Source organism: Dipodomys merriami, unplaced genomic scaffold (genome assembly GCF_024711535.1).
Source record: "Dipodomys merriami isolate MVZ:Mamm:240054 unplaced genomic scaffold, mDipMer1.0.p SCAF_192, whole genome shotgun sequence".
In the NCBI taxonomy this organism is placed as follows: Eukaryota; Metazoa; Chordata; class Mammalia; order Rodentia; family Heteromyidae; genus Dipodomys; species Dipodomys merriami.
In genome coordinates this window covers 1,596,096-1,622,534 of record NW_027203293.1, presented here as the reverse complement: position 1 = coordinate 1,622,534, position 26,439 = coordinate 1,596,096, and the positions used below count along the sequence as shown (strand labels likewise).

General features: G+C 35.2%; 1 protein-coding gene and 1 long non-coding RNA gene across 4 annotated transcripts; one reads left to right on the top strand and one right to left on the bottom strand.

The window, feature by feature from the left end:
- Positions 1 to 1,608: 1,608 nt before the first annotated feature.
- LOC138831317 (coiled-coil domain-containing protein 122-like) lies at positions 1,609 to 26,369 on the bottom strand. Of its 3 annotated transcripts, none has more exons than XM_070028429.1 (7): positions 26,319 to 26,369; positions 23,112 to 23,189; positions 20,117 to 20,205; positions 19,524 to 19,639; positions 16,541 to 16,939; positions 15,714 to 15,830; positions 1,609 to 2,161 (listed from the first exon to the last, which is right to left on the bottom strand). In XM_070028429.1, the coding sequence occupies exons 3-7, from the start codon at positions 20,160 to 20,162 to the stop codon at positions 2,012 to 2,014; spliced, it is 828 nt and encodes a 275-aa protein (XP_069884530.1). In that variant the 5' UTR covers positions 20,163 to 20,205; positions 23,112 to 23,189; positions 26,319 to 26,369; the 3' UTR covers positions 1,609 to 2,011. The 3 variants fall into 3 exon arrangements, with proteins under 3 accessions (XP_069884530.1, XP_069884527.1, XP_069884528.1); XM_070028426.1 differs by having other exon boundaries at positions 26,273 to 26,358; XM_070028427.1 differs by lacking the exon at positions 26,319 to 26,369 and adding an exon at positions 23,636 to 24,114.
- LOC138831318 (uncharacterized) lies at positions 14,607 to 23,174 on the top strand. The gene is made up of 3 exons (XR_011373237.1): positions 14,607 to 14,688; positions 16,613 to 16,642; positions 22,575 to 23,174. It is a non-coding gene; the product is annotated as an uncharacterized lncRNA (long non-coding RNA).
- Positions 26,370 to 26,439: the final 70 nt, after the last annotated feature.

Below are 26,439 nucleotides of genomic sequence, written 5' to 3'. Positions count from 1 at the left end.
ATTTCCAAGCCCAGAGCTGGTGCCTTGTGCCTGTAATCCTATCTCCTCAGGAGGCTGAAATCTGGAGGATTGTAGTTCAAAGTCAGCCTGCATAGAAAAGTCATGGAGATCTCCTGTCCAATTAATCAATAAAATGCTTGGCTGGAGGTGTGGGTAAAGTAATAGAATACCAGCTGTAAGCAAGACCCTGAGTTCAAACTTCAGTAGCAGGAGGGAAAAGAATCTCCAGATGAATCCAGCTGGACCTGACTGCAGCCATCTAGAGTTTTAACTGCCGTGGTTGCCTCTGAGAAGCCTGGCCTGCTCTACAACCCCACCTTGCACCATTTCCTGGAGTCGTACTGATAAACCCAAGCATTTAGTGGTGTGTGCAACTTTTAGGACTGGGCTCTGGCACTGTCAGCACTAGGAAAACACCTGATGGCTTCAGTGTTAGCTTGAGACAAATGAGGTATACAATAGCTTGGATAAAGTTACTTTTTACAAGCCCATTCTCTGATCCAAATTGTGGGGATCCACTAGTCTTGCTGCCACCCTTGACTATGTTTCACTCTGCTGTACTGCATCCACCTGTCTGGTTTTTTTTCCTTCTCTCATCACGTTCCACCGATGACAATGCTTTCACAAAATATGTTTCTAAAATAGTAATTCAGGGTGTTAGTGATCATGTATGAATATCTTATTTTTAATTCCATCATAAACTCTAAAAGAAAGTAGAAAAGCAGAATTTTGTTACACCCTATAGCTGAAGTTATAAACTATGATTTTAAGAACATTTGGACATGTAAATCATGCTAAAACCTATCTACATAGTCAGCATCTGATTCAACCTTGCCTCCAGCTGAGTCTAGTGAGTACTCCCTAAAATCTGCAGGTTTAATCATCTTCACTTGTAACTGTGTTTTGGAGTCACAAACCAAAGCTGATTATGTTATAGGATAAGCCATTTGAAGTGTTAACCAAAATAAGCCATGCTAAGCTATGCTAAGACTATTAATGTCAGACATAATGAGATTATTTATATCAGGTTTTATATCAACTATGCTTACTGAATCTTGGGCATACAGAAAGTTGAGAAAATGAATTTGAAATATCTTTTCTGATGTTGTTGCTTTGAAATCACTTAATCCTACAAATGCATATTTAAAAACTGTATTTAATACTTAATGTTTGTTTTGCTTCTAAATATCTGACTCTATGTAGTCTTTTATCTTAAAAAAAGACAAGTTAGCATGTGATTTATTGCCAGGGATATAACATTTGCCTTTCATAAGATAAAAATGTTTGTTAGTCTATGCTAGTTAACACTTCTTTTAAGAGTTTGATTGTATGTTTGCTTTACATGATAACTTCAGTAGTAGAATAGGAATAAAGAATTTATAGACAGAAAAGAGAACAACAATTTTATGTATTACATTTGTTATTTAATAACAAAGATAAATGATGTCTGCTTTCTAGATAAAGGAGAAAACTGAGTGAAATATGTGAAGCATTAAATATCTAATATTACCATGAATATTAGTATTTATGGGCTACTATGAAAGCAGTTGTAAAAAAAGCAAGATTTAATAAAAGTTTGAAAGACAACCATTTTTAATATATCAGCAATTCAAAACATTGAAAATTCAATTGTCACTTTCCTTCTAAATTTTTACATGGTAAATACAACATTTATGAATATAACTCACACACCTCAAATATTCATATAGAAGCCTCTACTGTTCTCCTGACACACTGCCACTGTCTACCTATTGCTATCTAGTTTAGGGTAAGATTAGCACTTCAATCAACAGATAACTGATTAAGAAAAACATAAATCTATTAAAACAGGCCTCTGACATGGGGAGTAGTTCTTACAAATACAAAGGGGATGGAGGGTTGGTTCAAGTGGTAGAGCTCTTGCCTCGCAAGCATAACATCTGGAGTTCAATCTAATACTGCCAAAAAGAAAGGGGGGAAAAAAACCACCAAAGTTTCATAATTTTGGTTGGTCCACATTGTACTATGGCAGTTACTCTTTCATTCCAATGCATTTTCTTAATTCAGCTGCAGTTTTTTCCAATTGCTCAATGTTCCATTGCCATTGTCTTCTATTTGATTGAAGCCTGTTCACCTGACAATGCAAACGCTTAAGAATTGCATCATATCTTTTATGTTGTACCTATTAAAAGAATGGTACATATTAATAGGGCTCATGAAAGTAAATAGTAACTAGCTATAAAGGATATTGTGACTACCTGAAGAGGAAAGTACTTACTAGAAATTATTTATTACAAATAATATAAACAGTAATTGTATATACTCAACACTTGTTACATGTTAGATGTGCTAAAGGTTTTCTACATATAATTAAGTTCTAATGATGTATTATTATCCTCTTTTTTTTTTTTTGTGAAGGGACTGAAGATCAAAGAATGATTTGACCAAAGCTGCCTAGCTAGCAAGTGATGGTGTTTTGAACTTTGAAACACAAATGAAGCATCCATGATGAAATAAATCCTATTTGTCAAAGCTGTGAAAAAAAAAAAATGAAAACTTCTGTGAAAAAGAATAACTTCTATTTGTTAATGCTGTCTTAATGTAAATTTGTCCTAGAGCTGCCCCCTTATTTTGAATCCCTATTTAATAAGCTGCTATCTAAATTAGTGTGTAAACTAAGAACCTAGTTTAGTAGTATAGGTTTTGTAAGAGAAAAAAGAAAAACAACAAACCTGAGTCTCAGCTAGCTAATTACAGTAACCAACTTCAATCACAGGCTGCCAGAAAATCCAACCATGCTCACATAAGAAAATGCTGAGCTGTAACCAACCAGGCTGCTTCTGAACTTCACTTTCATTTACTCTGCTGAAATGTTGCCTGTCCCTATTACAGAACCTCTGCTGATTCTAATAGTTTCCTAATTCATAAATCATTCTCTGCTCAATTACGCTGTGTTGAATTTAATTTAAAGTTTTTTTCTTTTATTACTAGTGAAGAGAAATGGTTCCATTTCTTGTATTTGGGGCCTTATTGAAACATAGACCCAAACATAGGTCTTAAAGATCTAAGAGCTAATGTAGTCTATTTCTCTACAATAAAGAAAATCAGTGTTTATGCTGAGCTAGTCAATGATAACCTAACAAACAATTAAGAACAGTAGAAATTGCCAAGTTTTGGGTTCTAGCCACAGAAAGTGAAAATATCAAAATTCCAGATGCTAGCTTGAACTATATAAAGAATACCCATCTTTGTTTTTAACTCAACTTTATTAACATGTAATTCACTTAAGACAACCTACCCTTTCATCTCAATGACTTTTAGTATATTCAAATTTGTATAACAATCACCACAATCTGTGTTAGAATAGTCTCATTATCACTCACAGGAAACTGGTACCCATTGGCAATTACTATTCCCCTACTTCCACATTTCTCCTTGGCAACCGTTAATCTACTTTCTCTTTATATACATTTGCCTATGTTGTCTTTTGTGTACAAGTTTCATCTAGCATGTATCAGTATTTTTACTGTCAAATAATAGCCATTGTAGGATAAATCACATTTTATTTATCTAGTTCATCCATCAAAGGACATTTAAGTTGTTTCCCCTTTTGAGCTACTCTAAAATTATGATTCTATGAACATTCATGTGTGCTTGTGTGGACATATGTTATTCCCTTTTCTTGGGCATGCACTTAGGAAAGGATTGGCTAAGACATATGTTAACTCCATGTTAATCATTTGAAAAACTGCTGTTTTCAAAATAAATGTTTTCCAAAATGAATGTACCAGTCTACATTCCCACCAGAGTGGGAATTACCACATTTCTTCACACCTTCAAAAATGCTTGTTATTGTCCCTTTTTTTCATGGTCACTTAAAGATACAAATGGAATGTTATCATAGTAAAAGATATCATCTTAAATGCATTAGGACATTCATAGGTAGTAGGGCTGGGAAATTTACTGATTTGTTATATCTTTAGGAGTAGATTAATAAGGTAGATTAAGTCAATTCAAAAAAGATCGGGTTATAAAACAACAACTCAACAAATGTATAAAATAACTAAATTGCCAAACATATTTACAGGCTCAGAAGGGTAGAAAGGAGCACAGACTCATGGTTTCTGTAGTCTGAAGATTACCACCAACCAATTTTGCTTCTCTCTATCCTTCAGTTTCCTTCCTACCAGGACAGAGATCAGCTTTGTATAGTGAATCTTTCCAAGACTCCTTTCTTCTCTTTCTCAGGTCTTCCCTCACTCAGCTCAGTGGCTCATAACCTTGACAAGTGCCATGGATTCTTTGGCACTGTGAAAAAGACTATGGACTTCTTCATAAGGTATTTCTTTCATGTTGTGACAATCCTGGAGCTTAAACTTTCTGTGCTAAAAGCTAGTGCTTTACTACTTGAGCCACAGCTCCTTTTCCAGGTTTTTTGGTAGTTAATTGGAAATAAAGAGTCTCACAGACTTTTCTGATAGACCTGGCTTCAAACCATTATTCTCAGAATTCAGCCTCCTGAAAACCTGGGCTTACAGGTATGAGCTGTCGTGCCCAGCTCATAGGACATATTTTAAAAACATAAAAGAAATCATGTAGCAATCCAGTTCTGCACATGCAGCAAGAATAACTGAAACAGAGCACTTAAAAACACCATGAGGGTGAAACAATGCAGCAGCTGTACATACTAGACACTGTTGAAAATGAGCTATACAACTTGTGGGCGGGACAGGAGGGAAAAATGGGGAGTGAGGCTGCTGGTGTGAATGTACACTAATACAACCACTTCAGAAAGCAGTCTGGAGGTACCTCACAAAGCTAAATATAGACTCCCCTGTCACCCAGCCATACCACTCTTAGGCATCTACCCTGATGCAACAGGAATCAGGATATGAGGATACATGCAACTCCCATGTTCATTGCAGCACTGTTCACAATAGCCAAAATATGGAAACAACCCAGATGCCCCACTGCAAATGAATGGATCTAGAAATTGTGGTACCTATGTACAATGGAATATTATGCAGCCATTAGAAAGGACAGAATAGGGCTGGGAAGGTGGTTCAGTAGTAGAGCGCTTGCCTTGCAAGCCAGAGGCCCTGGGTTCGATTCCTCAGCACCACATAAGCAAAAAGAAAAAAGCCAGAGGTGGCGCTGTGGCTCAAGTGGTAGAGCGCTAGCCTTGAGCTGAAGAGCTGAGTGACAGCGCCCAGGCCCAGAGCTCAGGCCCCACGACCGGACCCCCCCCCAAAAAAAAAAAAAAAAACAAACACACACACACACACACACAAAAAGAAAGGACAGAATAATGGCATTCGCAGGGAAATGGATGGAACTAGAAAAAATCACCTTGAGTGAGGTAAGCCAAGACAGCACATGTTCTCCCTGATATGTGGATGTTAAATACAAAATGTAAGGAGAGGGGCGGGGGGAAGCTGGGAAGGGATGGGAAGGGGAAACAAAGGAGGAGGCTACAATGCTTGATAAGAAATGTACTCATTATCTTGCCCATCTAATTGTAATCCCTCTGTACAGTATTTTCACAATAAAAAATAAATAAAAATTTAAAAAAATTTTAAGGAGATACAACAAAGTAAATGGGACTCTAGAAACAAAGGACCTCCGCTCATCTTTTCGTATCATTACTAAATGACCCCATGTTGTTGATCACATATATGATATATATACATATATATGTGTAAATATATATATATATATATATGTGTGTGTGTGTGTGCACATCTGAGGGAAGCTAGGAGGACGACACAGAATCAGATGGAAATGGGAAAATATACAACAGAAGGGCCCATCAGCTGCACTGGACATTGATGAAAATGAACTAAGCAACTGAAGAGCAGTGATGGAAGGGAGGGAATGAGAGGGAAAGAGGGAAGAGCTTACCCTAAGCAAAAGGAAAGAAATGTACATACAATCTGATGTGAAAGAAATAGTTGTATTGTCAAAGCTCATAGAATTAATAAACTTTACAGAGCATGATAATGATAATTTGCCTCATGAAGGTTAGAATGTGTTTGTGATTTTTAGTAACACTATCTCACAATACTGTGAAATTTGTGAAATTTATGTAATCACTTAATCACAATAAAAAATTTTTAAAAACCTGGGAGTGAGGGAGGGGGTGTCATTGTCAAAAAGAAATGTGCTCATTATTGAATATAACTGTAACCTGTTTGTCCATCACCTTTATAATAATAAAAAATTAAAATATATATGTTCACTTATATATGGCTATGCAATGATTAATAAAATATATTCATAGGAGTATAGTCACAGAGTATGCTTGTATTCATGTTTATTATAAAATTATACTTCTGTAGTTATGAAACTAATATATATGACAGGTGAAGGTAGCTGTGTGCCAAATACCATCACTAGAACTCCAGATTACTGGTGACAGCTAGATATCACAACTAGTGTTAGTGTATGTAAAGAAAGAATGTATCATCAGGAATGCTTCCTGAAAGGTGTAGTATAAAAATGGGTATGTAACTGAAGACATGTGTTGAGAGTTCTCAACCAAGTACTGTCTATCTGACAAGTTTATTGTGGAGGTGTCTCCTTGAGCATACAGAGTTAGAAGTTAAAACCACTCAAACTCAAGAAGACTGACTTGACTTTCATACTCATGCACCAACTTTGTGATAATGTGGCTCCCAATTGTTTTCCTAAGGGAAAGGCAGCACATGACTGATAAGTTATCTGATTTTCTTGAAGTTTTGTTTATTCTTTCTAGATTATGAAACTGGCTTCCAGTTTTTTACATTAGTTAGTTGCAAAATTACCATGGTTATCTGACTCCAGAACAGTACATTACTTTCTAAATTCACAAGACAGTTTCGACCTAGAGGTAACCTCATGGAGGCAAAAGCTACCTTAAGAGATTTCTTAAAGCCCATTCATTTGATTAGTCTCTGCTGAGAGCATTCTGACTTTAATAAAACTTGAACACCATTAATTGACTAAGAATGTAGTAGTTTTATAGAAAATAAAAGATTTTGGGGGGATCTAGGAAAATACAGTTCTCTTCTTAGTATTATTACCTAGACAAGGATAAAAATATATAAACTAGCTGTGGAATCCACAAAACACACTAAAAAAGGGAACATGGCTCTATGTATTAAAACTCTGATCTCAAATCGTTTAAATAGGGATACAGGTGGACCCATTGCAACAATGAGATGTACAAGTCGTTATGTTGAAAATGAACTTTACAACTTTGGTGTGGGGTGGGGGGAGGAGGATTGGGTGGGGGAGCAGGGGGAGGATGGGAAGGGATGGGAAGGGGAAACAAAGGAAGAGGCTACAATGCTTGATAAGAAATGTACTCATTATCTTGCCCATGTAATTGTAACCCCTCAGTTCAGTACTTTCACAATAAAAAAAAAAAAAAACAACTCTGATCTCATCTCTACTACTTTTTTCTTTTCTTTTTTTTTTTTTTCTTTTTTGGTTGGTCATGGGGCTTTAACTCTGGGCCTGGGCACTATCCCTGAGCACTGCAGCTCAAAGCTAGCACTTTACCACTTGAGCCACCGGGCCATGGATGTTCATGGACTTTCCTGCTGGGGTTAGCTTTGAACTGCAAACCTCAGATCTCAACCTCCTGAATAGTGAGGATTACAGGTGTGAGCCACAGATACCTGGCTTACTTTTCTTCTTATTACTTCTTTTCAATATACCGTGCCTCTATTTTCTGAATCTAGACATGTTTCTACTTTAAGATCCTTTGTACTTGATTTCCATTTCACCTGAAAAAGTTTCTCATCTGTGTGTATGTACGTAGATACAGACACACCTTTTCATACATATGTATACACATATGTGCATATACATATATGTACATACGTACATACATACACATATGACTAGCTCCTTTATGTATTTTCTCAAAAGACAGCTACTCAGTGAAAATTTATTGGCTCCAAGATCTAATATTTCACCCTTCTCTCTTTTCACCACATACCTTACATTTCCATTTTCTCACATTTTTTGGTTCTTAACCCTATTGTTGGCTAGCATACTGTATGTGTATGTCTTGTTTATATTTATAACTAAAATGCAAATTTCACAAGAAGACGGATTTTACTCACTTATTTTATCACCACTTTATCATCAGAACGTAAAAGAATAATTGGCAGACCTTAGGAATTCAACAAATATGTTGAGTTACTGAATAAATGAATATAATGAGGCAGGTTTTGCAAATAAAATACCAGGCATAATCATATTGAACATTTATTCTTTTATACTTTATAAAGCAGAATAATTTGTTACTGTGTTATCTATTAAATAATTCTACCCAAATTATTCTTATCTTGCCTTTGGCTTACCTTTTATACCTTTGCTTCTGTGGGTTTTTCTCATAGGATTGGGTTGAGCTATTTAATTATTTCTGCTGCTGGCATCAATATGTGAATGCATTTGTCAAGTGTGTGGCTGCACGTTGTTTTGAACCAAGATTAAACCTGCTTTCTTCTGGACTCTAATATCTCTGAAAGTACACTATTTTTCCTACCCTTTTAAATTTTAAACTCAGATTGTATAAAATTTAGGCAAGAGTAAGCCATCAATGCTTTACACAATGTCTGTTATCACAAAATATTACTTGCAACACTCATCATTTGCTGAAAACATCTTTACTCCTCCAGTCTCCTCTTGTATTTGGCAAATAACACTTTTTTAACTTTGAACTAAAAATCACTGATTGTTGGTGAATGCTTTATATGTGAAGATTTGTATTTGTATGCTTGCTATTTGTGCTCCACCAATTTTTTTTGTTAGTGACTCATAACTTCTTGTTACTTTTCCTCTCTCATCTTTATTTTCCTTCTTCTAAAATATATAAAGACAGACAATGGAAATGGAAAGACATATGGACATAAGTATTTGGAAATACTTTTTTTCATTTAGAAATGTCCTAGAAGTACTAAAAATATGTATTTGACAAAAAATAAAATTCACGTTATTTTCAATTTTTTCCTGAATATAAAATATAAAAATTAAATATTAAATGCACAAAAAGATACAAGACAAAAGATGACCCTTGAACTACTCCCAGTACTTAGCCAAATAGTCAGAAGGGACAGAAAAAAAGCCTCAGAAGGAAGAATAAGTAATAAAAGTCTTCTAGTGCTTGAATTCATCGTCATTTAATAATTGGTTATTATGAGAATGAGGTTACTCCTATCAGTGATCATGCAGCACATCATGCAGCAAGTACAATTATTGGGAAAAAATGTCAGGATAACGATAGGACTATATTTGTCCTTTATTTCAATAATCTACTATGGAGAATCTTTTCTTTTTTATTAATATTCTAATGAAATTGAGGACTGCTTTAAAATATACTGGAAGTAACAGAGCTAATATTAGAAAGCACAAATGAAAGAAAGGTACTCATTACCTTACTTACATAACTGTAACCCCTCTGTACATCACCTTTACAATAAAATTTAAATTAAAAAAGAAAGCACAAACGATTCTTACCAAAAGACTTTTTACCTATTATGAAAACTTCAAAAGTCATTAAATTTCAGAGCAAAATATTTTATGATAAAATCATTTCTAAAAATTGGATTTTACTTCAAAATTTACTATTAGTGGCCACTTACAGCATGTTTTACCTTTTAAAATATCAGTTTATTGTACTGTTGCTGGCAAAATGGAGATGTACTTTATATACCTATTCATCCTGTTAAGCATAAGTAAAAATCTCTAGACTTCAAATATAAAACAAACACAAACACTTTGAAAAGTTGGAGAGAAGAAAGCAAATTGGCCTGGCAGTTCAGGATTCAAAGAATCAGATGCATTTTTTTCTTCCACAAATCTTAAAGAAGATTCTAGAGAAGGCAGCAACCTCAAAATGCCAACAAATGCAGAAAAAAAGACACATGAAAAATCTACTTACTAGTCAGAAGAATGACGGAAAATGATAGCCTAGAAACAAGTAATTTTTAAATGTATGTATATGTTTATTTTCAACTAGTAGGACAACTTAAATGTGAAGATTCTTGTCCTATGATGCTTTCCTTTTCCTTTTATTTTTTAAAATTTATTTATTTATTTATTTTTGTCAGTTGTGGGGCCTGAACTCTGGGCCTGGGCTCAGTCCCTCAGCTCTTCAGCTCAAGGCTAGCCCTACCACTTGAGCCACAGCGCCACTTCCGGCTTCCTTTTTCCTTTTAAATTATCTTCAAATAGCTGTACAAAGGGGCTTCAATTCAAAATGTCAATTTGTGAATACAATGCAGCTTTTAAAAAATGTATTTATCGTTATTGTAAAGGTGCACAGAGGGGTTATGCTTTCATACGTCAGACAAAAAGTACATTTCTCTTTGAACAATGTAACCCCTTGCTTCACTTTCTTCCAGTTTTCTCCTCCTGTCTCCACCTTTGAGTTGCATAGTTCATTTTCAACAAGGTATCTAGTGATTATCACTACTGCATTTGTTCACCCTTTGTCCCACCATTTCTGTGACTCTCCTTACTCTCCCAAAGACAGAAAAATGAACTAACAAGACAAAAGAAAACAAAAACAAAAGCAGCTACAAAGAAGAAATAAAATACTTGTTTCTATTTCCTGGAGTTCATTTTGATAAATATTATTTTATATGGGCAGATGCACATAGCTATTGAGATATGTGATCCTCTCCTAAGAATATCCTCCTTTGGTCTCACTGTGTGAATGCCTAGAGGTCATTATAATTTAGCAAGTCCCAGTGTATTTTTTTTCTTTTACCATCCAGTATGTTTTTACTGGTAGATTTATAGGCACATTCTAGTTACCACAAATGAAGGGAACTATGTAACATAGTTTCCCTGGGTCTGGCTTAATTCACTTAATATAATTTTTTCCAAGTCTTTCCATTTTCTTATGAATGATACAATACTATTCCTTCTGATGGATGAGTAGAATTCCATTGTGTATATATACTACATTTTCTTGGTCCACTCATCAACTGAGGGGCATCTAGATTCATTCCATATCTTGGCTATGATAAACAATGCTGCAATAAACATGGTTGTATGGTAGTGTGGCCTTGTTTGTGTTCTATTGGATAAATGCCCAGGAGTAGAATTGCTAGGTCATAGGGAAGCTCTATGTTTAGTCTTTTGAGAAATCTCCATACTGCTTTCTAGAGTGGTTGAACAAATTTACATTCCTACCAACAGTGTAGTAGACTTCCCCTTGCCACATCCCTGCCAGCATTTGTTATTGTTAGTTTTCTTGATAATAGCCATTCTAACTGAGGTAAAGTAGAATCTCAATGTTGTTTTGATTTGCATTCTTCTATGGCTAGAGATAGTGAACATTTCTTCATATGCCTATTGGACATATTTACTTCTTCTGATGTCTCTCTTTAGTCTTTCACCCATTTATTGAGTTGTTGTAAAGCAATTGTTTAAGGCAATTATTTCTCTGCTCAAGTCAAACCCCACAGAACCAAAGTGTGGACTTTCCACCACCTACGCTGGTAAAGGCTCATTGAAAAAAGTCTACTCCTTCATTTCTAGCTATATTAAACTACCTCAGTCTACCTGCTAAGAGTAGTCTCAGAGAGCTAACTTGGGTTCAGGAGGTTTTTGGTAAAATATATATCATGCATATTTCCATATATATGAAGTTTAAGAAACAGGTAGAACCTATTGGAAATATAAACAATGTTACCTTTTGGGAATGTAAATTGGGGGAGGGTCAGGACTTTTAATCTCCTTTGAACAATAACAAATTATATCACCTGATATTGGTGAAGACCACTTGATGGTCCTGGACTTCTACATTTATCAAGTGGTAATAATTCCCCTCCTTGCTGAGGTAATGTCAGAGAAGAACTACTCAGTATTTTTACTATTCCCTGGTAACAAGGCCATGTCCATAGTGTCAGTAGAGGTTGTGTTGTTTACCAAACAGTAAGGCATACCTTCTCTCCCTCTGAACCAGGGTGGTATCAGTAGAGGTCTAGAGGACAACCAAACTCCAAGTCCTGACCATTATTAGCAACAAGAAGTCCTTCCCCTTTCTATGGGTGTCAATGGAGACAATCTGGACTTTAGCTACCCCCAGAAGTAATGAATATCCAGAATCTTAAAATATCATGTCTGATTTCAATAGAAAATCAGTTATCATACTACAAACCAAGAAAATCTCAAACTGAATGAAAAATGCCATTCATATCAGTATACCAAAGAAATTGTAATTTTCTGATTAGCACTTTAGTTATCATAATATGCTGCAACAAGCAGGTGCAAACATGCCTGGATAAAATAGAAATCTTTTGGGGAAGGGACAAAGCAGGAGGGATAAAGGAAAACTAAATAAAGGAAAACTAAAATGAAACTTGAACTGAAAGAATAACTAAAATGAGTAAGTCAATGGATTTTAGCAGTAGCTAGGGAGAAGGTGGGGGTGGGGGAAGAGTACTCACTAGAAGGTTACTAGAAGAGCACTCACTTTGGGCAACACCATGCTCATTTAATGAACAGAGCTTCAGGGACTCATAGTACTACAGTCATATTAACAGTCATATTAGAGTCATACACAGAGAGTAGAAAGAAAAAGTGAAAAGTATTCAAATAAATAATAGCAACTCTCAAATTTACAAAAGACATAAACCTTTGGGGGAAAAAAGGCCAAAGAATCTCAAATAGGATAAACCTAAACAAATTTATGCTCAAACATGCCATAGTAAAATCTTGGAAAACTAAAATCCTGAAGGCAGCAAGAAAAAAGCATTAGTATCAAGGGGGGAAAAACAAGTATAAATAACAAATGATTTCTCATCAGAAATCATGGAGGCCAGAAGGAAGTAGAATGATATTTTTCAACTGTAGAAAGAACTGTCAAGTTAGAAAACTATTCACAGCAAGAAACATTCTTCAGGAACAAAGAGAAAGTCAAGATATTCTCAGAAGACTTCTGCAGAAAGAATTTAGAAATTTACTAAAGAGAAAAGAAATGATAAAAGAAGGAATCTTAGAGTATCAGGATAGGGCAGTATGTTATCTAAAAGATTGTTTTTTGTCGGTCATGGGGCTTGAACTGTGGGGCTTGGGCGCTGTCCTTGCACTCTTCAGCTCAAGGCAAACGCTCTACCGCTTGAGCCACAGCGCTACTTCCGGTTTATTGAAGATAGAGTTTCACGGACTTTCCTGACCAGGCTGGCTTTGAACCGCGATCCTCAGATCTCAGCCTCCTGAATAGCTAGGATTACAGGCATGAGCCACCAACGCCCAGCTTTGGGATTTCTTCTTTAGGTGAAGAAAAATTCTAAAGAAAAATTCTAAAATTAACTTTCACAAAAGTTTCACATTTCTGTGAATATAATAAAAGCCACTGAGTTATATGCTCTAAACAGTGAAGTGTATGGTATGTAAGCTATTTCTCAATAAAACTGTTTTGAAAAAAAAGAACAGTTGATGAAATTACTGTTGAGAATTTTCTGGTCATTATGGGTAAATTCTGTATCTTGAAGTAGTAGTAATATCTATGTCCCTTTCATACACATTTGTTATGTAAATATATACATACATATATACACTATACATGTGTATTTATATATCAAAATTAAACAATACAAATATTTATAAGCTGTATATTTCCCTTATGACAATTATATTTTCATAAAACATGGTAAGATAAGAAAATTACTAGGTAATAAATTTCCTTCTAAAATGCTTTTGTCAATTTATACATACAAATAGCACCTTAAAATTCAGGCTTTCTACTATATATCTTACCAACTATAATAATGAAAATTGAATAGCTAAAACCACAGTGAACCATCACTGTAATTTTAAGTCAATTTTTTGTCATTAAAAGGCTATTCATATTTTCCATTGTATTTTGTATACTCGTTTCAAAGAATGTCTTTTCATTTGATTTGCCAATGTTTGACATTTTCTGGCCTATTTCTTATCATTTATATATGTTATCAATACTTCTCCAAAGCTGAATTTGTCTTCTCTATTGTTCTGTCCTTTCATAATCTGAAAACTTATGACATACTCAAAAATAAAAATTTAATCACAGAAATTGTGTGGGCTTCTCTTTTACTTTTTATTTTTTTTGAATTTTTTGAATATTTTTATTATCTTTAAGTAGTTATACAAAGGCGTTGTCATTCACCAAAGCAGATGATGCATACAAGTACATCTCCATCACCCTTTTCAACACTCACACATCCCTTCTATTCCTTCTCCTATCTTCATTTTAGTTTATGTATTTGACTTTTTGTCATTTATCAAAGCAGCCAATGTATACAAGACATCTTGATCTGTGCCATCACATCAACATCTGGGCTTCTCTTTTATTTTATTTTATTTTATTTTAGGTCCGGTCGTGGGGCCTGAACTCTGGGCCTGGGTACTGTCCCTCAGCTCTTCAGCTCAAGGCTAGCGCTCTACCACTTGAGCCACTGCACCACTTCCGGCTTTTTTCTTTTTGCCTATGTGGTGCTGAGGAATCGAACCCAGGGCCTCAGGCATGCAAGGCAAGCGCTCTACCACTGAGCCACCTTCCCAGTCCTGGGCTTCTCTTTTAAAAGAAAGTTTTCTCTAAAATTTTTGTTAAGTTTTTTTCCTATATTATTTTTTTTCAGGGAGGAAGAGAAGTTAATTTTACCAAACAGTTGGCCCCATCATGCATGGTGAAGACCACATGACCAAAGGACCACATAACCTTATGAGGTAGAAATCCAATTTTATTCTCACTATTTTATTTTTATATAGTTTAAACTACTTTGTTTATACTATTTGTGCATTTATGTTTACACAAATTATTGCTGGATTTATCATAAATAATTTGTATTTTATATTAATTATATACTATCTTACTGTTCACAATATTTTAAGAAATTTTGATGTACAAAACAGATAAAAGACATAACTTGTCTTAAATTCCTAGTACACTGTAAGATAAAAGATCATGGGGTTTCTTACAGAAAATACACAAATACAAAAGTTTTAATTTTCAAATCCTCATAGGCTTTTCTATTGTATCAAATTAGTCACAAAAAAGTTAACCTGCACATTTTTATTTTCAGATTGGTAACTGAAAGAAAAACTTAATTTTATTTGCAACTAATATCATTTTCTTTTCCATATTTGTTCTCTATTCAGTTAAACAATAATGGCATTGAAGTCTAGAATGATACCACAATACTTTAACATTTTTAGTCTTACTTTTGGTTTTGCTTATCAGTTTGCTTTTATTTAACACTTTATAATTGTACTATGAAATCGTGGTATAATAATACTTAAGATAATATTTTCTCATGCCTTGTATTCTACTTTGAGAAGTTTCCAATGTCCAGGAATTGTTTTCACTATCAAGCCTCTGTTTCCTAGCCATTAAGTAGTTTTACATTGTTTTGTTTTTGAGATAGGATTTCACTGTATAGCCTATATTAGCCCACTTTTTGATTCTCTGCCCCAGTGACCTAAGTGCTACTAATCCAGGCAGATTTTATGCCTGGAATACACCAGATTTAAACATGAGTAAGTACTTGCTATGCTTGAATAACATTGGCATATGTGAACATCTTTAAATGGCAGGGTTATCTCTATTAATACTTTGCATTTACTGAATTCTATAGTTGTTTCATGTTCTCTAGTTGTTTTGAGAACTGGTTATAAACTATGGGACCATGAATTTAGCATAAGCCTAAGAAATAGTCTTATAAAACAGTGCAACTCGGATAATGAAGACTTACCTCTATGTCTTTTCTTAATTTTTCATGTGTCTTTTTTTCTTCAAGAAGAAAACATGTTTTTTCAATGATAGTTTCTTTTACAGCTATAATTTCATTCTTTAGCTTTGAAATATCTTCCTGTATGTTTATAAAATTTTAAAAATTCCAGTCATAAAAGGAACGGTAATATAAATTCAAAACTTTTAATGTTGCTAATTCAAGAAAACTAGCCAAATCAACGTTTATTCTTGGTAAGATTAGCAAAAACTCATCCTTAGCTTAGAAAATATAAAACTGAAACCAAATGAAAATAAGACCCAAAGTGTAGTTATGGTAGTAACTGCCACACAAGAGGGCTAAGGATTTTTTTAACTGTTGAGCAACAAATGGAGATATTTTAAGTATATTTATGGTCTTCAAAGAATAGAGAGAAAAATATAAAGATTTTAAGGTATAGTTATTAATTCAGATTGTTAGTATAGTAACATTGAGTATACTACATGAATTTTAATTGGTTTGGGTCCATTATCATAGAAGCTAGAGACATCACTTGGGGGGAATTACGCTTTCTTCAACAAATGGATTGTTCACTATGATTTTGTTTGATCATATGTTATAAAATCAACAAAGGATCTATAAATATTCATTTGCACATTTTACCTACTTATTACATAACTTCTGTAGTTAACTCATTTTTTAAAACTTGTGAAAATAATTCCTGAATGTAGTAGAACAGCAACGGAAATGTTATTGACTTCATTATAAATTTATTGCTTATTATACTTAGAAGTATTTATGTACTTATAAAGAAAAGTAACAGAGAAAGTTTGGTAATTAATAATGCAAACCTGTACTTGTGTTATTTGGCTCCCTCCTGGATTTTGGAGATCTTGCATTAATTCATCTTTCTTTTTCTTTAGCTGTTTAACAAGACCTCGTTTTTCATTAAGGTCAGTCACAAATGACCATTTGCTTTCTATCTCCCCCAAGCTATCTTTATGTCCATTAATTTTTGCATAATATTCATTATATTTTATCACGTGTTTCTCATAATCTTCTTTAGCTGTTTCTATATCAAACTTAAGCTTTATATTTTCTTTATGTATTGACTTGATTTCAGTTTCAAGACATTCACACTTAAGTTTGGAATTCTCCATTGTATCATCTTGCTGATAAATTTGCCTCTCTGTTTCTTTTGTTTCCTGAGAGACAGCTGCTATTTGTTTTTCAAGTTCATGAAGTTCATTCTGCAATATATTTCAATATTATTATTACTAGTGAATTATTCAGCCTGAGAGTAAAGTCATTGTTTTAAGTATAACGCATATAGGAAAATTACTTAACATAGTTATCAGATATAGAAAAAAATGCATAGAAGTATACATGCAATAGTGTAATACAATTATTTTATAATCTCATAAAAGTTCTAGAGTTATCCTATTTCTTAATTTTTAATGCTTACCTATTCTATTCTAAATCTTTTTGTTTTCCTATGGCTTTTACAATCAGAACGACAATTATAACAAAAAGTCTCCTGGGATTTTGTTGCAATTGCTTTTAATCTACATATAAAGACAAGAGAACTAACATTTAAACAATACCAAATTTTCTGACTCATAAAAATGGTATAGCTCTCCTGTTGTTTAGCTCTTCTTTAATTTTTCTGATCAATGTTTTGTACTTTTCAACTTAGAGGTCTTGTAAATCTTTTGTCAAAACTTCTCCAAAGTACTACAAAGTTATGGTACTAATATAAATGACACCACTTTAAAATTTTAAATTTCTTTAAAATTTTAAATAGATTTTACATTGTTATTTAGCCTATAATTTATTTAAACTCATTCTACTAGTCCCTAATAACTTAAAAAAGGATTTGTTGGGATTTCTTAAAGATAGTCATGCAATCAATTAATAAAAACAAATTTAGTTATTCCTTTCTCGTCTGTATTCATTTTACTTCTTTCCCTTACATGATTATACTGCTTGAAATAACAGTTGAACTACCATATGAATATAAATGAGAGCAGGCATCTTGCTTTTGTTCATGATCTTAGGAGAGAAACATTTAATCTTTAAACATAAGGTACAGAGTTGGTTACAGGATTTATATAGATTCTCTTTTGGGGGAATTAAGTTCCATTCTATTCCTAATATTCTGGGAGGGTTTTTTTTTTATCATGAGTGGATATTAGCTTATAACAAGTGCCTTTATGTATCTTAATTCTCTTTCTCCAACAAATTTTAATAGTTCATTGCTTAAAATCCATTAAAGCCTTCCCATCACTTCTAAAACAAAGAAGAGTTTCTTATCATGGTGTATATCCTACACCATTTCTCAAAATATACTCTGTGCTTACACATCATCAAATGACTTACAATGCTGTGAATGCACTAGTGCTATTCAGGACGTGGCAAATTTACTCTGGAATATCATCCTCCTCATCCCTGATGTATACACCTGTCCCAGAGGCCTAATCTTTCTGGTAAACTCCAGAGGTTCTTTAAAATCTAACTTTGAAAGACTATTCCTTTTGTGCTCACTCCTTCAGTAATAAATCTGTGCTGAGTTCATTCATGATACTACTGTTGACACTACTATCACACATGTAATTATTTGCCTACTCTTTGTCTCCCTCCCCAGTAAGCAATATATAATGCAAGGCTAAAGACAATGTTTAACGAAATACTTATCAAGAATAGGCTCCCAATGTAAATGAAATAATATCTGTGAAACACTCTGAAGATTGAGAAATTTTATAGAACATTTCTTCACAGAAATATAAGACATTATTCTTGTATTTTATTCTAACATAATGCAAATATTTATAAGAAATTCATATTACCACATTAATATTACCATCATATGTCAAACTAATGTAAAAATCTGGAGCCAATTCATTAAACCTTCATAAAAATCTTAGAGGAAGTCAGTCCTATTTTTGTTTTTTTCAGTCGGTCTGGGCCTGGGCACTGTCTCTTAGCTCTTCAGCTCAAGGGAAGCACTCTACCACTTGAGTCACAGCACCACTTTCAGTTTTCAGGTGGTTAACTGGAAATACGAGTCTCATGGACTTTCCTGACCAGGCTGGCTTTGAACTGTGATCCTCAGATCTCAGCCTCTTGAGTAGCTAGGATTATAGACATAAGCCACCAGTGCTCAGCAATCAGTCTTATTATTATTTCCACTTTACAAATGAGGATAGAGAGACACAAATTCAATTGTAAATTAAAACTCACAAACCTGTCCTTTCAAACAAGGCAGTTCAACTTCATAATCTATTTTCATTTTGTGATACATGTAACAATATTTTTTAAATACAAGTAAATATACAGTTTTCATTTTCATTTCTCTAGTCATAATCACAAAACATAGTTATATTTAATTATGTTGCATGCATAGACCAAAAATGATTCCTATGTTCCTCATAAAGGAACCACGAATATATTGAGAATATATTGAACTGTTCACTGACTACTAATGATCCACAAGCTATAGCTTTCTCAGCTTCTTTAAATGTGTCATTTTGGAAAAACAAAATTTCTCAAACAAATGGATTTAAAAGATTCAATGTTATTCTATACTCTTATCCCATGACAGCAATAATACTGTTCAGTCTTTTTAATGTATGGGAGCATAGCATATTCCATAAACCTGAAGTGCTCATATAGATGTCACTGAAGAGGAATAGAAAAATTGAGAAAATAAATATGAATTTAGAGTTGATCCTAATATTACATATTCTTAGTAATTTCCCTATCACTAATAACATTTGAAGAAACATTGAGGAGACATGTGAAGAATAATATGAAAGATAATATGAAAGAAATTACCTGCAAATGGAACAGAACTTTTTTGTTTTTTTCTATTTCAGATATTTGTGATTGCTGTTGTTTTGCAACTTGCTCTACAGCCTCAGTTAATGAAGATGTGTCTTGTTTACTCATAGCTAGACAAAGTACATGATAAAAAGTAATGCAAGCATTTTACAAAAGGTGTATTTTTACATGAATCATGAAAAACAGTGCTTTTTTCTAATGAACTAAACTAAGAAGAGCTATCTTCCTTTTTTGACTCTGTAAACAAAATAAAAAACAATAATAAGCAGTTAAAAGTTGTTTACTATATTTCCTTCTTTCTGAAATAACATATTTTTACTGTCCTAATTTTTTTAATCCAGGTAACTTACACATATAATTTCAGGGCTACCATACCACATGAACAACAATTATAACTGATTACTTTTCATTATAGAATTATATTTGCAGGTTAGTATGCATTTTCTAGTGCACTAAATGCATATATTTCTTCCTGTATAGCTATTTTCCTCTAATTTACTGCCAATATTAGCACAATCATCGTCTCATACTACTCTTTTGCTGTTGCTTATCTTTTAATTATTTGTTTCTTAACATTGCTCCATTACCTTCTTTAGGAATGCCTTCATTCTTCCTTTCTTTGTTGTCTGACATTGTCAACTCTATGATAGGGTAAAACTTAAAATAATGGCAGAACCTGTGAAAAAATTCAACGAATACTTAGCCAACCACTGATGTATAAGGTAGCAAACAAAAACTTCTGTTCAAGGTTATTCTGTCCAGGGTGAGTGCTACACATATTTTGGGCTATTCTTTATCTAAGAGTAACAGATGAGATGAATGGGTGGGTAGATATTTTTCTCTACTGAAAGATTAAGAGTTGTTCTAACATGAGTCATGAGGTATCTGAGTTAAGGCATGACAGCTTTTGGAAAAGGGAATCTGAATTTTCCTACCCATTATATACATTTTGTATTTCTAAATTATTTGATGAAGAAAACTAAAGAATGAAGAAATGAGATTTATGTAATTTAAAGTAACTGGTACTTCTTGATCTCTATTTCAACCCCAAATTGAAGCATCCCAAATTGAAGAACTCTTGTATGATTATTCATGAAAAATACTGTAAAATTGGATGTTTCAGTTTTATTGGATGGCTATAGAAAGGAGGAAAAATAATCTGCTGCCACCTACTGATAAATTATTAGAATTGCGTGAAGCAACGCAAAAAGACTAAAGGCAATACTGAAAACTCTTTTAACCAGGATTTTAAGAGAAGTTAAAAAATTATTAGAGACATCCAAAAGAATGAAATAAATCATTAAAAAAATTGTTCTAGGGAGCTGGGCATGTTAGTACACACCTATAATCCCAGAATATGGGAGACTAAGGCAGAAAGATCTGACCTGTGCAAGGAGATGCTGCCTCTAAAAATCTATCTATATCTCTATGTGTGTGATATATTACACATAGGTATTGTTATCATGTATCGATTACATACAAGTGTCTTAGAATAAGCTGGAATTAAAGGTTGTTTCTTTCTCTGACCAGGCAATAAGATTAAAATTTCAGCACATTGAAAACAGAATGAAATTAGTATCATCAACGTTCATCTATTATACATGTTGTTTTTAGCTTTGTACTAAAGGTGGAATTTTTCTGAATGTAACAGATATGTTTTGGTAATTCTGGGCGACCAGATGACCAGACAAGTATTTCAAAAATGTCTTATCTCTGGGAGGGAAATTAGAGGCTTATGTTGAAATCAGGTCACAACCACCCACTTGTCCCATACAGGAAGGTAAGGGAAAAACTCTTTTTGCTTACCTCTAAACAAGTAAGACCAACTTCCAAACTAAGAAGAGCTTTGTAGTGGGCTGAATGATAACCCTCAAAATGTCAGTTCATGTAATAACCACCAAGACCTTTATATAAATATGACTCTCTTTGGGAAAAGTATCTTTGCAGAGGTAATTAGGTTCAGGACTTCAAGATGAGATCATCCTACATTTTTTTTTTTTTACAATTTTCTTGTTTATGTGGTACCAAGGAATTGAACCCAGGGCCTCATGCATGCTAGGCAAGCACTCTACCACTAAGCCACATTCCTAGCCCTCACCCTGAATTTAAGATGGGCTCCCAATTCAATGGCAGGTGATAGTGAATATGCAAATAATGGCCAGACTATAAAAACAGAATTCTCAGGGCTGGAAACGTGGCTCAGTGGTAGAGTGCTTGCCTTGCATGAATGAGGTCCTGGGTTCAATTCCTCAGCACCACATAAATAGAAAAAACCAGAAGTGGAGCTGTGGCTCAAGTGGTAGATGCTAGCCTTGAGCTGAAGAGCTCACGGATGGCACACAGACCCAGATTTCAGGCCCCACAAAGGACAAAAAAAAAAAAAAAAACAGAATTCTCAATCCATAACCAGAAGTAACTAACCCAGGAAAACAAGTCATTATTTAGAGTAACCAGTCCAGAATTTCAAGTAACAATCTAAGAATCCAAATTAAATTAAGTGGCTCGAAATGGCCAGCACCTGACTAGTGACTAGGACATTTTCCCTATTTCTCCCGAACTTCCAACTTGGGACCAACCAGAAAAAAATCAAAAAATCCAATTACATAGGATTCCTTATCCGTACCTGCAACCAATTATATAGGATGCCTCATTTCCAGGTAGCCAGTCTTCAGTATTTTTTTGGGGGGGGGTCCGGTCGTGGGGCCTGAACTCTGGGCCTGGGCGCTGTCCCTCAGCTCTTCAGCTCAAGGCTAGCGTTCTACCACTTGAGCCACAGCACCCCTTCTGGCTTTTTTCTTTTTGCTTATGTGGTGCTGAGGAATCGAACCCAGGGCCTCAGGCATGCAAGGCAAGCATTCTACCACCGAGCCACCTTCCCAGCCCCTTCAGTAGTTTCTTATGCCATCACTTCTACTCAAGCCATAGCCATATCTCTGCCTGCCTTTAACTCTGTCCAAACCCAAGTGGTGGTAGCAGATTCCCTTGCAAGCTCTGAATATATAGACTATGTTTATTCTCATTTGGTTGGTCTTCATTGATTTTCAGGTAATTTCATATGAGAAAAGTAAAGAGAAACAAGACTCAGACACATAAGAAACAGAAGATGGAGGCGGAATAACCCAAGCCTTGCCTTAGGGTAAGACTCACGGCAGATCCACCAGAAGATGGAAATCTTCAAAAAATATGGTCATGCCAACACTTCCAACTCCAAATCCAGTCTCTGTAAGTGTAAGAGAACTGTTTAGATTGTTTTAAACATCCAGTTTGTGGTAATTTGTTAAGGCAGCCTCAGAAAACCTAACAAAGCTTTTTAACAAGGATATCTGAATCTTTTACAATGTCCTTTTCAATAAGGACATTACTGTAATCTTAGTGTAAGTGTAAACTTAGTGTGTTCAGAGTTTTTGAAAAGTCTACTTTTCTCTTAAGATTTCCAAGGAGGCCTAGTGTGATGATGGTGCACTCTATGTTTACACAGATACTCATACTGGGAGGTGGCGATGGGAGAAAGTTCAAGGCCGGCCTTAGCAAGAAGCTAGTAAGAGCCCATCACAAAAACAAGCTGGTTATGATGGTTCATACCTGTAATCTTAGCTATTCAGGAGACAGAGTAGGAGGATCTTGATTTGAAGTCAGCCTGGGAAAAAGTGCAAGGTTTATCTGAAAAAAAATTATATATATATATATATATATATATATATATACATATATATATATATGATGTTTTATATAGTACAAGAATGTCAGGATTTCCTAGTGTTCCCCTTTCACAGCCAGTTCCTCAAAGTGTTCTAAGTCCTTATGAGGAAGAAAAATACATAGCCAAATAATTTAAATGAAGAGGTACATCTGATAATTTTGTTCTACCTATTGAATTGTACAATCTTGTATTTGTTCCAAAACCTGAGTATCAGGCCAGGTGCACTCACTATCTTACTTTAATGACTTAACTAAGCATCATGCAAACCAATGAAACAGAATGGAAATAAAGGTGATCTTTTAAAATCTACTTAGTATTTTGGACTCAGTAGAGGTATATAAATATAAAAATAGGAATTTTAACAAAAGGAAAATAAAGCCTAGGGAAATCTTAGCTGATGATTTACCTGAAAGATGTAGGCAAGATATATAATGTAGCACTCCCATCAGAAGATCCTATGCAAAGAATAGACCCTAGACTTTCTCAATAGATTGGCAAGTGGACATACCAAGTGAACATTGATTGTTTTAGGCTAAAACAGAATTTAAAACATTATGTTAAACTTTTCCATAATTCTCTGGTTTAACTTGTTTTCTCTTTTTGTCTTGCATACTTATGTCCTACATACTCTAACATTCATGTTAAAAAGTATATAATTCAATATTTAATCAACTTTTAAAATTTATTGCTTGGATATGGGGCCAGACTACCTATGAGAGAGCCTTGTATATGAACAAAATGCTAAAAGAAACTACTTTGCTTGGTAAGGGGATGGGACTTTAACAAAGGTTGCTTGAGTTTGAATAGTCTTGAAAAGCAGCAGCTAAACAGTCATTTAAAAAGGGTATTCTAGGGGAGGTAGGGGGAGGCTGGGAAGGGATGGGAAGGGGAAACAAAGGAGGAGGCTACAATGCTTGATAAGAAATGTACTCATTATTTTGCCCATGTAATTGTAACCCCTCTGTTCAGTATTTTCACAATAAAAAATAAATAAAAATTTAAAAAAATGTATTCGCTATCTTGCCCATGTAATTGTAATACTTCTGTATGGTATTTTCACAATTAAAAAATTATAATAAAAAATGCTTTGTTTCAAAAAAAAGGGTATTCTATTTAGAATCTATAACAAATGTAAAGAATGTAATGCGTGTCCCACTCAAAGAACAGTATGTGTTTGAAAAGCGTTGCGGCACTTATTTTTCAAACCTAATTATGCATTTGAATCATCTATCAAAATTAAAACAAGAACCCAAGTAAAACATGCCTAGGCCTGATTCTGATTCACTATTGAAACCTTGTAGTTCAGATGTGATGATGAAGAATCATCAGAGTGGGATCAGATGAAGTAAGGACATTAGGAAATGAGTCTAGGAGCAGATAGCAAAGGAAATGGTATGCAAATACACTATCACAACTTCCCCAACATCATTTTGAAATTTTTTGTTTTTTACTGTCACTTCTCTTGCATGAAAGAATCGGAACTCTCCCCCGTTGTCTATAACAGGAACAAATGTTTTGCATCTACTGTGTAACTAAAAAAATCTTTCTCTGGAGGTCAACATTTAACATAGAACAAGTTCAGGATAGAGGATATCACTCATACTTCTAAATGAAAGTCTAGTGAAAACACAATTTAAAAAAAAAAAAACAGTTGACAGAGGTACCGAAGAGTAGTTCTATTCTGAGATGGTGTTTTTGGTCCTTGGTCAAGTAGAAACAGGTGTCCATTTACAAGAGCTCTTCTATAGCCCCAGACTCCTGAGATTTTTCTCAGAGGAAACTTCTTCAAAACTTACATATGTAACAACAATAAAGACAGAAAGATCTTTCTTTACCTCATAGCCAGATCTACAGGACTTTTCCTTTTCCTTTTTGAAGGTCAGATAACCCTTTCCATATATGGGCATTCCTACCAAATCGCAGCTGCTCAATGGTTTTTAAATAAACATTGTGCCTCTTGGAGGAGAGTTAAAGGATGCTTAATGTACCTTTAACACAATTCCAAGAATTAATGCCTTGTCTTACTGAGAGCATGCATTTTCAAAAGGCCTATGGTACAGCTGAGGAAGTAGAGTGGTAAGAGTGCACATCGTGAATACAAATCCCAGTACTGCCAAAAAGAAAACTGGGGTCACAAGTGCTTTTTTTCTTTCTTGCTATTGTTTCTAACGCATTTATAAGATACCACATGATATTTTTTGTTGCTTTCTATGTCCCTCCCCACGGTATGACACCCTGTTTTCACTGTATTTGATGTTGGTATAATTTGGGGAGGGGAAGGGGAAAAAATGGTTTAAATAGGGATACAGGTGGACCCATTGCAACAATGAGATGTACAAGATGCTATGTTGAAAAACGAACTTTACAGTTTAGGCAGGGGGTGGGGGAGGAGGAGAGAGTGTAGTTGAGGTGGGAGGGCAGGGATGGTAGGGGAAAAACAAAGAAGGAGGCAACAATGCTTGATAAGAAATGTACTCATTACCTTGCTCATGTAACTATAACCCCTCTGTACAGTAGTTCTACAATTAAAAAAAAAAAACTTAAAAAACAAGAACAAAAACCCCTGTTGGTCCTGGCCAGGCCTGGTGGTGGGCACTGTAGTTCCAGCTGTATGGGAACCAAAGGTAGGGGAAAGTATGGATCTGGGAAGACCCTATGGAGGGAGTGGGAGGCCAGAGGCTTGGCTTAGTGGGAAACTGCCCAACAAGCACAAGGCCCTAAGTTCAAATCCTAGTCTTACCCCTTCCCCCCCCCCCCCCCCGCAAAAAAGTGCTGTCAGTAAGAAATGCAGCATCGACCAAAGGGAAGGGGGAAAGGAGAACCAACCAACTTGCTTCCCGAAACAATCGAACAAAACACACACACAAAATCCCCCAGGCACAAACCGCGAAGGGCCAACTTGATGGGCAGCGCTGGGTCAGCGAATGCGGGACCGCAGCAGGCCGGCCCCGGGGGAAGGGGCCGCTTCCCGCCCCGGCCCCGCGGCGCGCCCCGTCCCCGCCGCCCGCCGCCCCTTCCCGGGCCCCCTCCCCGCCCCGCTGACCCGCCGGGTCTGGCCACAGGGGCCTGGGCGGCGCCTACACGGGCACCTCCGGCATCCACAAGGCGTGGACGCGAAGCCACGCGGACGCGGAACGGCGAGGACGGCAACGCTCGGGCGTACCCCGAGAACTCCCCCCCGCCCACCTCCTGCGCACGCGTACATGTGCG

Coding starts and splice junctions, on each gene's coding strand:
- LOC138831317 (XM_070028429.1), bottom strand. CDS start 20,162: ATGTCAGACAACAAAGAAAGGAAGAATGAAGGCATTCCTAAAGAAG. Junction 16,940..19,523: donor AAGTTCTGTTCCATTTGCAG/GTAATTTCTTTC, acceptor AATATATTGCAG/AATGAACTTCATGAACTTGA. Junction 15,831..16,540: donor GCCAAATAACACAAGTACAG/GTTTGCATTATT, acceptor ATAAACATACAG/GAAGATATTTCAAAGCTAAA.